Below are 12,063 nucleotides of genomic sequence, written 5' to 3' on the forward strand. Positions count from 1 at the left end.
AAATAATATTATCTTCAAAATATTAGGGATTTCTTTGAGATTAATAAAAGCTATTTTAAGATTGTTTCAATTGGTTGTACTGCAACTCTTTGAATTTTGGTATTCATGAGGTGATAGAACTTTATAAAAAATGATGATCACAAAATCATCTCAAATTTTATATAAAATTTCTTCAATTGACTTGATAAAATGCATTTCTGATAAGATATATTATATGATTTCACTATCAAACCCGAAATCAATGTTTTTTTGATGGACAAAAAAGTGACAATGAGGATCAAAGTTGGAGCTCCATATAATAGGGTTTGCTTTGTTTTAGTAGACAAATTTACCACTATATTTGGAGTGAAACACGTATTATCCGAAATTCTTCAGATTCCCATTCAAAATTTACATATATATAAAGAGTCAACCGAATTAAATGATCATATTGTTTGCCAAAACAACATATCCGAAAATGATAATACAATTAGCTGCACTATTGCAGAAAATCCTTCAAAATCAAAAATTAATTTTTTTCAAAAAGAGAATTTATCTCAAGTTGATTTCCTAACAAATCTTGGGTTCCCAGAAACCCAAGTTACCGAAGCTCTACAAAGAACAAACTTCGACCAACAAAAAGCTTTGTCGATTTTGTTGAATACAGCGAGAATTCTACCTTTAACAACTGAAAATACCAATAATACAGACAGTGATAATTCAAGTCAAGCCAAAACAAATGAAGAAAAACTCAAAATTTCAGAAAATTTCGTGAAAAATCAGAAAAATATCTTCAATAATATCAAATTAATACCAAGTTTATCATTAACATGGGATACATCATTAAACCAAGACCTTATTAACGCATACAATGAAAATCGAAATTCACCTGAAGTTTGGCGAATTCTACGCGACCAGTTTCCCACATTTTCCGATCTAGTTCTTAAGAGAGCCATTTTTTCGATGCTTGATGACATTAAAAACAAAAGATCAACAAATTTTATAATTCCTGATTCATTAAAACCACAAAATACCAACCAAGACAATATAATCGACAAGATACCACAGAAGGCAATAAATGTTGGCCTCCTTGTTAAATATTTTGTTGAATTTCAAAGAAATATTTCTGAATTACAAAGAAACAGATTTCCAGAATTTTCACAAGGATATTTAGCATTTATTTTATATTTAATTGTCCAAAAATTAACAAATTTGCCAAATTTAGAAAATTGGAGTGAAATTGAACTTCAAATTTTGACAGATTACATGTACAGCAGTAATAACAGTATAAGATTTATGCAAAGGATGATAAAGATGTTTGGAAAACAGAAAACAGAAGAAAACATTCAAAATGCAAAATCAACAATTCATTTTATTTTAGTTTCACATCCAATTTATGATAAACTACCTGAAATTATACCAGAAACAATAGATATATCTGATTTATCAGTGAATTCAAATGGAATTCCAATTTATTTACCTTCTTTTCTTGATTCTATTATTAAAAATCCAAAATTGATGGCAATAATTGATTCTAAAAGACTCAAACATCCTCCAATCAAACTGCAATTTGTTGATACAACAATAGATTACTTGAAATCAATTGATGAAATGATAAATTTCGAAAAACAACAAATAGAAACAAATACACAACAACAACAAAAACAAAAACAACCTCCTCAACAAAAACCATCAGAACCTTTCATTACACCAATAATTTCTTTCACTCCTAATCAACAAAAACAATCTACACAAAATTTACAAACTTTACAAACTTTACAAAAAATTCAAAATTCTGAAAATTTACAAAAAAATACAAAAGAGAAAAATTCAGAAAATTCAGGGAAAGAAAGGAAGCGGCATAAAGTTAATAATAATGATGAAGAATGGACATTAGAAGAAGATCAGTTTATGATAGATATTGTTTCACAAAATCCGAAAACACCTTTTTCAACAGTTTCTGGATATTTATCAACAAAATCAATACAGGAATGCTATGATAGATTTAAAGAAGTTGTGAAAAGAATCATCACTAATCAAAACCATGGATTGAAATTACCAGCAACATTCATGAGTAATCCTTACGTTGTTTCTGCAGTTAAATCTATAAACAATGTTCCGAAAAAAGAAGAAAATTCAGAAAGAATTGACACTGATCAAAAATTTCTTGATCTTTGCAGTCAATTTTTCAATGGAGAAGAAGTTGATGCAGAAAAGATTGTAGAGAAACATCTAACAATGACAGTACACAGTGTTACATCGCGTTTCGAAGAATTATGTTGTGATATAAGATGTGGACAAAAAAGTGACATAAAAATTCCAGACAAACTCAAAGAATTTTTGAAGCCTTTTGATGGTAAATTTACATATGAATTCAGTGAACTTCCTAAAGGAGAAATCATCAATGTTGCGAGATTTCTTGAGTTATATACTTATTATAATTATGATTTGTACAAAGTCCAAGAAAATTTTGAGAGATTTAATGTTGGATATTTAGCGTATTTAGCAATTTACATGATTGTTAAATACAACAAGAAATACGTGAAAAAGCCGACATATAGAGATTGGACACCTTTGGAGGACAGAATTTTGTTGGAAATGATTTATAACGATGACATAATAAAGAATTATCCAAAATACAATCCATCAAAGACTATGAAATCAGTTGCAAATAGAAGATCTTATATTCAAAGAACAACTTCTAAAGTTCAAATAATTGGAAAAATTTTGAGAGCTTGTAAATCATTCAAATTTGAAAATCCTCCAAAATTGAATGCTTATTTTGTTCCTTCTTATTTAGATGAATTGATTGACTATGCAAGAGAAAAAATAGATGATAACGAAGACGCAAAACAATTACCTTTTAATGCAGTTTATACACAAGAAGAAAATCAATTAATTATTGATAAAGCTTATGAATATTTTGATAATCCGAACAAATTTGATATCATTTCTGTGTATTTCCCAGAAAAACCATCAGGAGAGATTGCAAAACATTATAGAGATATCATGATGAAATATAGAAATGGGTCATTGAAATCAGTAAATGTTCCTGAACTGTTGCTAAATGAATATGAAGGAAAAACAACAAATTTCGAAATTTCAAAGCCAACAAAAGTTATTCCAATAGGAAATCTGATTACGAAATACTTCGAATTCAATGGAGATATGGATAAACTCCAGGAATCATTCAAGGAATTCACGAAAGGATATTTATTTTACATTTTAAATTTCATTGTCAGAAAATTTTTGAAAAAAGAAAATAATTTTACTTTGCAAGAAGATAGATTGTATTTTGAAGCTTATTTCACAAAGAAATCATTACTTAAGATGTATCTTAAAGGAAAAACAGAAAAAGATGTTGAAAATCGTACTAATGAAACAAAAGAATTGTTAAATGTTACAAAAAACTCTTTGATGAAATTTGTTCAGTTATTGGCAAATAATTCATTTGAATCCAATGAAATTGATGAAAATGATATTCCTTTAGCTTTGAATTTTGCTTTGTCTGAATTCTTTGATATTATTTCTAAAGATTTAGAAGGAATTCAACTTGAAAAAGGTTTCGATTACCAAAAATTCATCAACATTGTAGGTGAAAACAAGAAATATTCTGATTGTTGGGAAAGAGTACAAAAGATTTATAATGATTCTTCTTCTAAAACATTGTCACAGAAATTCCAAACAATGATAGAAAACTACAAACTTGGTAATCTAAATGAACTCAAAATTCCTGAACCTTTATATCCAGAATTTTGTCCAAATTTGTACAAAATTCCTCCAAATCCTAATTTTTGTTTAGATATTTCTGATGTTTTGAGTATTTTCTACAAAAACAATAGTTTTGATGAATTAATAATTAAATATCCTGATTTATCACAAGGATATTTCACATTTGTTTTCACAAGAATGATGAGAATATTTAATGGAAAAAGAGGAAAAGTTAAATTCACTGAAAGACAAGATAGAATTGTTTTGGAATTAGCAAACAATGGAACAAATCCACAATACATTTGTGATGTTCTTGGAATGTTTACTATGGCAGATATAAACAAAAGAAAAGTAATTTTGAATTCATGGCTGATGAATTTCATTCAAACATTTAAAGAGTTTAATTTGGAATTTCCTCCTGGCTCATTCACGAAATGCAGATACAATGATTTAGGACTTCCTGATTATCTAGATCAAGCTGTTAAAACATACAGAATTAATAAAGCAAATGGAAAATATAGAAAAAGTAATTCTAAAAAAGTTGAAGAAGAAAGCGAATCAGAAAGTGAAACACCTTATTCTTCTTATTATTATTCAACATCATCATCTTCTGAAAAATCTTCTACTTATTATTCATCTTATAGTTCTGAACAAGAAGTTTCTCCAACAACTGCTAAAAAGAATGATTTCATTGAATTACTTAAAAAAAAGTTACCAACAGAAGATGAAGATGTTGATAGTTCAATTGAAAAGAGAAAGAAAGTTAATGAATATCAAAATGATGATAATGATTTGAAGTTTGCAATTACTTCTCAAATTAAAAGAGGAAGTGTTAAATATTCTGAAGAAGATTCATCTGATGAACCACAATTAATTTCAACAAGTTCAGAAGATATCTTCAAGATTAATAACAGTAATAAATCAATTTCTGTTAAATATGATGAAGATTCAAACGAAAATCATATTCCAACAGAAGAACATGAACATGAAAGTTCGTATGAAATGAGTACTCCTGATGTAGAAGAAAGAGTTTCTTCAGCATTACATATTACGAAACAAACAACTGTTTCTGAAAACCTCGAAAAACAGAAAGAAGAAAGAGAACCTCCTTCAGTTAATTTCGCAAAAGAAGCTCTCCAACAATTAGAAAACAAATCACAAATACAAGAATCAACAACAGACATGACTGAATCTGATTACGCATTCCAAGGATCAAACGGAGTTTCTGCTGAACCAGAACAAAATAACTTTTACGAACAAAACAAACAAAATATTTTCTATCAACAAACTAATACTAATGAGAATAAAACAACAACTGAAGAAGAAGATTCTCAAGAAGAAGAAAATAATAATAAACAAGATAAGGATTATCAAGAAAAAGAAGAAGAAGGGGAAGAAGAATTTCCAGAAGAAGAAAATAATAAAGATGAATCACAAGATGAATTCCAAGAAGAAGATGTTGACGAATATGAAGAAGAGGAAGAATACTTTGAAGAAGAAGATACTTATGAATGGAATACAGAAAGCGAACAAACATTATTAGATTACGTTCAAATGTCTAAAAACAAGACAACAGTTTTCAGAGAAATTGCAAATCAATATAGAATTTCTCCACAAAAACTGAGAGAAAAATACGAATCATTGGTTAAAGCAATATTAAACAGAACAAGAACAGATATCTATTTGTTGCCAACTAGTGAAGAAGAAGAGTTTGAAGAAAAGGAAGAAGAAGGAACTAAATACGATGTTCCTAAAGATTCAATTGATATGACAGAGTTTTTGCATTTGTATTTAACAAATATGAAAGATATTGGATCTGTTCATACATTTTATCCTGATCTTCCTAAAGGATATTTGATATTCTTGATCATTTGGATTCTCAGAGAAATAAGAGATAAAAACGATCCACTTGGAACAGGATGGAACTTCATGGAAGAACAAATGATGCTTCAAATGTCAACAGAGAATAAAAATGAAAAAGAAATCTCTAAAGAGTTCGAAACAAGAACTCCTGAAGAGATTAAGCAAAGATTAAATGAACTCTATGACATTATTCATCAAGAAAATGGTGAAATACAACAGTTCTTCGATTTCATGAAGACGAAAGGTGTTCAGAAAGAAAAGAAAAACGATTTCAACAACATTCCGAAATCTTTACACACAAACATGAACAAATACAAGAAATTCTTGTCCGAAAAAGACTACTACTCTCCAATTTTAACTCCAAGAAAAGCTGCTTTGCAAAATAACTCTGAACAAAAGAAACAAAATCCTCCTGAAAATAAGAAAGCAAACGTTCCTGAACTTAAAAAATCAACATCATTTGAATTAAAGAAACAAAATGTTTCTGAATCAAAGAAATTTAATTCACCTGAACAAAAGAAATCTCCTGAATCTAAGAAATCTCCTTTACTTGAACCAAAGAAATCCAATTCACCAGAACCAAAGAAATCTCCATCATCTGAACAAAAGAATTCTTCAACTCCCGAACCAAAGAAGAGACAGAATTCACAGGATAAAATAAAGTGGACACAAGAAGATGACCAACAGTTATTGGCTTGTGGAGCACAAGGAAAACCTGATTGGGAAATGGCTGCGAAACTGTTCCCTCAGATACAACTTCCTGTAGTCAAAGCTAGGTTCTATTACATTCAAAGAAAGTACAACAAACTAAAACCAAAAAGTGATAAAGCAACTGATTCCGATGAACCTGAAACAGTAAATTCTAATGTTGAAGAAAAAAGGGAAGTTCACTTAGAAAAAGTGCCAAATGACAAAATTGTTGATTTCTCTTTTCTGATCAATATTGCGAATATAAGTGTTGTTGATTCGGGACTAAGAGAAATGTTCCCTGAATACCAACTTGGTTATCTGCTTTATGTCATTGATTTCGTGAATAGGAAAATTATGAAAGTTAATGAAAAGATGTGGACTGAAAAGGAGCTAAGAATAATGTTTGAGAAGATATATAGAGGTGTTCCTCCTTCTGATGTCTCTCAGATGCTGCAAAATAAGTCACCAAAACAAATTATCGAAAGGAAACAATTGTTCGAGCAATCTCTAAAGCAAAACATGAAACTATTACTAGAATTTGCTGATAAGTTCCAGAATGCACGACCAGAAACACTGGAACTCGATGAAAATGAAATTCCAATTGATCTTAAGAACAAAATCCAGAAATATTTAGAGAGTATCCCAGAAAATAAGGGATAATTGTATTTTATTTGTTATATATTAAATATTGTATTGAATTTTATATGAATTTTTATTAATTTTTTTAAAATTATACATATAATAGCTCTTTATCAATTGTGTTGCGTTTTCGGGGATAATAATTTTCTATAACAAGAAGAATTTAAAATTATACTCCTTCGTAAAGTCTCTTATTCATTTTTTTGAAATGTATTCACTTAATATTGAGTTAGGAGTACCATTAGGAGACTTTATGTAGGAAATTGATGTGAAAATTTTGAAATTTTGTTTTAATTTCGATGCAATAAGTTAAATAATTTATATGGTTATATGAGATTAAAACATGTTCGAAGTAAAAATAATAAAAGTCTTTAATATATATATAATTCTCTAGTATAATTCGCTAATAATTAATGTTTGAGAACTTCGTAGGTATTGTCTAAGACTTGCTTGAATGATGTGATGTAGTAATCTGCCAATTCTTTGATTTGGTCTGTGGATTTCTTTGCATCTTCATCATAAATAGCACAAACTCTCATGCCAGCATTCTTTCCAGCTAAGATGCCGTTTGGAATATCTTCAAAGACTAAGCATTCCTCTGGTTTTACGCCAAGATCACTTGCAACAGCAAGATAGATATCTGGGAATGGTTTTCCGCGCTTAACTTGGCAAGCAATCTTGATGCAATCAAAGAATTCGCCAATTTTGTTTGCCTGAATGCATCTTTCGACCAAATCCATGCCGTTGCTTGTAGCAATGCCTGTTTTGATACCATTTTTACGAAGGTATTGGAGGAAATCATATGCACCATCCTTAAGAAAGACTTCGTGAGAATATTTATCTTCGACCATCCTACTCCATTCAGCTTTGATTTCGTCGAGTGTCATATCGAGTTTGAAACGATCTTTGAAATATATTGCGGTTTCTGTGTAGCTCTTTCCACTGATAGCTTGACCTAAATCTGCTGGAACTTCAATTCCACGAGCGCCAAGGAATTCTATATCAACTCTTCCCCACATCCACATGGAATCAACAAGTGTTCCATCAAGATCAAAGATAACTGCTTTGATATTGTCTAGCATTTTAATCAATTAATTTTTGTCTCTACAATTCTTTTGAAATCTCATAAAGGTTGGGATAAAGAACAATATGAAATTAAATAAATAAACGAACATTTCGCAATTCAAAGTATCAATCATATGATTTTTAATAGATTTGATAATCAATCATGCTATAATATAAGTTTTCCAAACTATTTTCGAATTTAAATAGTAGACTTATAGTACTTACATCAATCTTGGAGAAAAAAGTTTTATAAGCTTAAAAGACTAGTACCTCTGATTAAATTGCACTTTTACGCTATATATAGTAGAGAAAAAATATTATAATTGAATTATGCTTCATCATGATTTTTTTTTTAAAGCAATGGAGCATTTTATTGAGTTATTTTAATTAAATACAGCAATAATAATGTATTGACTGCATGATTTCTTCAGTTGATGACAAAATAACAATACATACAGCCAATTTCGTGTTAATTATTTTATATCTCCATGAATTCTTAGTAATATAACTTTTAGTACACATTATTGATATTGTGTAGGCTGTAGTTATGTAATAATGCTACTTGATCGCAGAAAGTCGTTCAGTAGTATATGCGGACGGGTTTAGTGACTTTTTTTGTTACATCTATATATAGACGATGCATTAAAATATATTTATTTATAAATCATTAAAATAATTTATTTTATCTTTTATAAAAGAAGCTATATATAGATGATGTCAGATATTCCGCGATTAATTAAACATTGTTTAAATCCTGAATGGGTTAAACTTCAATTTAAAAAAAAGGTGACCAAACTATTTTTTGAAAGTCCGCCATAACTTTAATGGTACTATTTCAGCGTGTACAATGAATACAAAAATTCTAAGAGTGCCACATAAAATAGTACTTTAGACTTGAGTTAATGCTACCAAGCAAATGTTAAAAAGATGACTTTAGTGTTTTGATAATCAAAGATTAAAATCATTATTGTCTAAATCAATAATCATAACGACAGAAGTTAATGTTTTTTCATAAGTGCTTTAAATCCACTTTTAAAAGTATACCTCAAAAATCAAAATATCAAAAAAAATTGGCCGATAGGTTTGGCTTTAATTTTTGTCTGCTTTTATGATTTGATATGGATGTTATAATTTTAAAAGTTGAGCCAAATTCACCAATAGATTTTTGAGATTTGCAAATACTCAATAATTTTCAGCGTGTTATCTTTTATTAAAAGAACTATTTGGTTTCAGTATCATATAAATTGATATTTACTTTCTATTTGAACCTTCATTTAGCTAATGATTTAATAATACAGATTTCATCTAGTCCTTATAAGAGAATTTTGAATTTGTTATAATAAAAAAACAAACAGATATAGCTTACACTTCTATAATAAAGATACCTTTTATAGAAATCAGTATGAAATGTGTTTTGGCTTATTGGAAGCATATCAGACATAATCACCATAATCAAAAAATCTATATACCCAATAAGTAATAAATTTGTCGATATAGATTTTCCATAAAATTAGTTTTTAGTCTGATCTTAAAATAAATTTAATTTTTTATAAAAAAAATCACATTTAAAAGTACCTTTTTAGTAGCTCGAAATCCTGTTGGTGGATTTCGGGCGTACTTCAAAATTAGCTTTTCTTCTACATATGCAAGCTATATTTTAAATATGGAGCAAATCGGATCGGCGAAAGGAGTTTAGTTACCTTTTTTAAAAATGAAGATTGTGAATTATTAAATGAATATGAAAGCCAAAATAAGCTAATGAGGTATAAATATAATGATAAAGAATATTTAATTTCATGGAATCAATGGAGTCATAATCAAAGACCTCATAAACGAGAAGAAGAAATTGAAAATAATGAAATGGAAATCATTGATGACATTAAAGAAGATGGAATTCCTAAATTTTGTAGAAAAACCTTTAGAACTAAGTTAGGAGCATATAAACGTAGAGTATTAAATCCTGAATATCTTAAACATCAATTTAAAAAGGAAGACTGTGAATTATTAAACGCTAATGAATATGAAAATGCTAAATCAAAACTGAGATATAAATATATTGGAAGTGATAAAAGGTGTAAAGATAAAGATAAAGTTTATTCAGTTTCATATAATAACTGGCACACGTTAGGGATAAGAAAACATTTAGGAGATTATGGGAAATGTTCTGAATTCTTCAAATCTAGTATGTACGAGAGAATAAAATAAATCAGATATAATTATTTTCATGAATAAAAGATTCACTACCATAATGAAATAAAAAATAAAAAAATTTTTAAAAAATAAACTTTAAAAATTCATGTCTTACATTTTTGAATAATTTATTTTTTTAATTCGTAAGAAATGAGTGAATCAAAATTCGTGACTGTGAATCAATTAATGGATAAACTTTCACCAATTCTCACCCAGGTTAAACAAGTAGACGTTTATTTTGATGATTGCGTACAAAGTTTATTTTATAAAGGTAAGTTTAATATTAAACCTATTGCTTTTGCATTTGATGGTAAATTAATCGAAAATTCAAAAATTTGGGAATTAATTCCGGATATTGAATTTATAACAAATATTAAGGATAAATGGTTTAAACAACAAAACCACCTCACTAAAGTTCTTTGTAGATTAATGATTAAAACTGAGGAAAAAGAATTTAACGGGTTTAAATATCATCCATGTAAAATTTTAGAACTTGGTAACGAAAAACTTCAGAAAAAATTAAACGAAAGACTATCAAAAGATAAAGTTGAAAGAGTAAATAAACTCGCTAAAGGTAATGGTAATGATGAAGAAGAATTTGATGAGTTCAACATAGAACTTTAAGAAACTAATGATTATTTGAATTTATGAAATCAATTATTTGATTCATTCTTTCTTCAATCTCTTCTATTCTTTTTGTTAAATCATCTATTTTCATTAATGAGGTGATTCTTGTTTGAGGAATAGATTTCAAACTAACCACTCCTTTTATTTTTGAAATTTTGAATCCATCAACTTTAAACATTTTATTCAATTTACACGTTGTCAATTCTTCAAATAATTTTTTATTATTAGCATAATAGTCATTAAATTCTTCAACAGATGAAAAAATTTTTATTTCAGTAATTGGTTTAACAACGTTTATTTTTTGTTGAACATTTTCACTTTCATTTATTTCTTCCTCCTCTGTTTCATTTATTTTTAAAATCGGTTTCATTTATCATTAAATAAAAATTAGAATATAAGTGATGAAATATATTTTTTTAATTAATATTAAATCAGAAATGGCGGCAGGATTCTTTAAAAAATTATGGGATGGAATTAAGAAAGCTGCGGGTTGGGTTCATAAAAAGATTATTAAACCCGTTGCAAACTTTTTGGCACCAGTAGCGAAAACGGCAGGAACTATCATAGGTGGAGTATTAGGTACTAAAGCAGGTAATCCGGCGATGGGAGCACAAGCAGGTAACGCAGTTGGTGGAATAGCTGAAGGAATACTTAATAAAATAGGAGGTAGATAGTGGAAAAATAAATATGAGATCCTATGGATCATCTCGCCACTTAGCGGCTTAAAATTATTTTTATCTTAGTATCGGTTGTAGTCTTTGATAAACTTTTTCTCCTTTATTTAAAACTTCTCTTATTGGGGCAGCTTTTGGTGTTATTGATTCAGCAACGTCACTAATTGCTTCTTTATTCTTAAATATCCAATTTGCCCCCTTCTTCAATGTTTCCCAAACTTTACTTGCTCCTCTTTTTACTCTATCCCACAGTTTCTTAAATATACCTGCAGCCATAGTTGATTATTTCATTAAAATTAAAAATTCATTTTCATCTTTTAATTTTGATTTTTTATTTATTAATAAATGACGACTAACTATTTGGTGCCAAACACTAAACCGATTAATGGAAATGTGTTTCATTCATTCGAAAAGATAAATGAAATATTCGCAAAGAATGACGGTAGAAAATATTATAGAGAACTTGAAAGTTCATGCTATGACTCTGATGCTCCATATTTTGATGATAAACAAACTCATTTAAGAATTACAAATCCGGCTCATGATGTGAACCAATTAGGTGACACATATATTAAACGCAAAGTTAAAGCAACTCTAGTTTCAAATAAAGCTTTCACATGTGATG

The 12,063-nt window shown here is 28.5% G+C and overlaps 2 protein-coding genes across 2 annotated transcripts, besides 1 other annotated feature; one reads left to right on the forward strand and one right to left on the reverse strand.

The window, feature by feature from the left end:
• Positions 1-270: 270 nt before the first annotated feature.
• Positions 271-6,903, forward strand: TVAGG3_1049170 (guanine nucleotide exchange factor family; the record flags this gene model as incomplete). Its single annotated transcript, XM_001325425.1, has 1 exon — positions 271-6,903. One exon carries the CDS (start codon positions 271-273, stop codon positions 6,901-6,903), a length of 6,633 nt encoding a protein of 2,210 aa, XP_001325460.1.
• A 318-nt stretch (positions 6,904-7,221) lies between these two features.
• TVAGG3_1049180 (pseudouridine 5'-phosphatase protein) lies at positions 7,222-7,991 on the reverse strand (the record flags this gene model as incomplete). The annotated part of the gene is made up of 1 exon (XM_001325424.1): positions 7,293-7,964. One exon carries the CDS (start codon positions 7,962-7,964, stop codon positions 7,293-7,295), a length of 672 nt encoding a protein of 223 aa, XP_001325459.1.
• A 738-nt stretch (positions 7,992-8,729) lies between these two features.
• Positions 8,730-9,651: a mobile genetic element.
• Positions 9,652-12,063: the final 2,412 nt, after the last annotated feature.

Source organism: Trichomonas vaginalis, chromosome I (assembly GCF_026262505.1).
Source record: "Trichomonas vaginalis G3 chromosome I, whole genome shotgun sequence".
Classification (NCBI taxonomy): Eukaryota; Parabasalia; order Trichomonadida; family Trichomonadidae; genus Trichomonas; species Trichomonas vaginalis.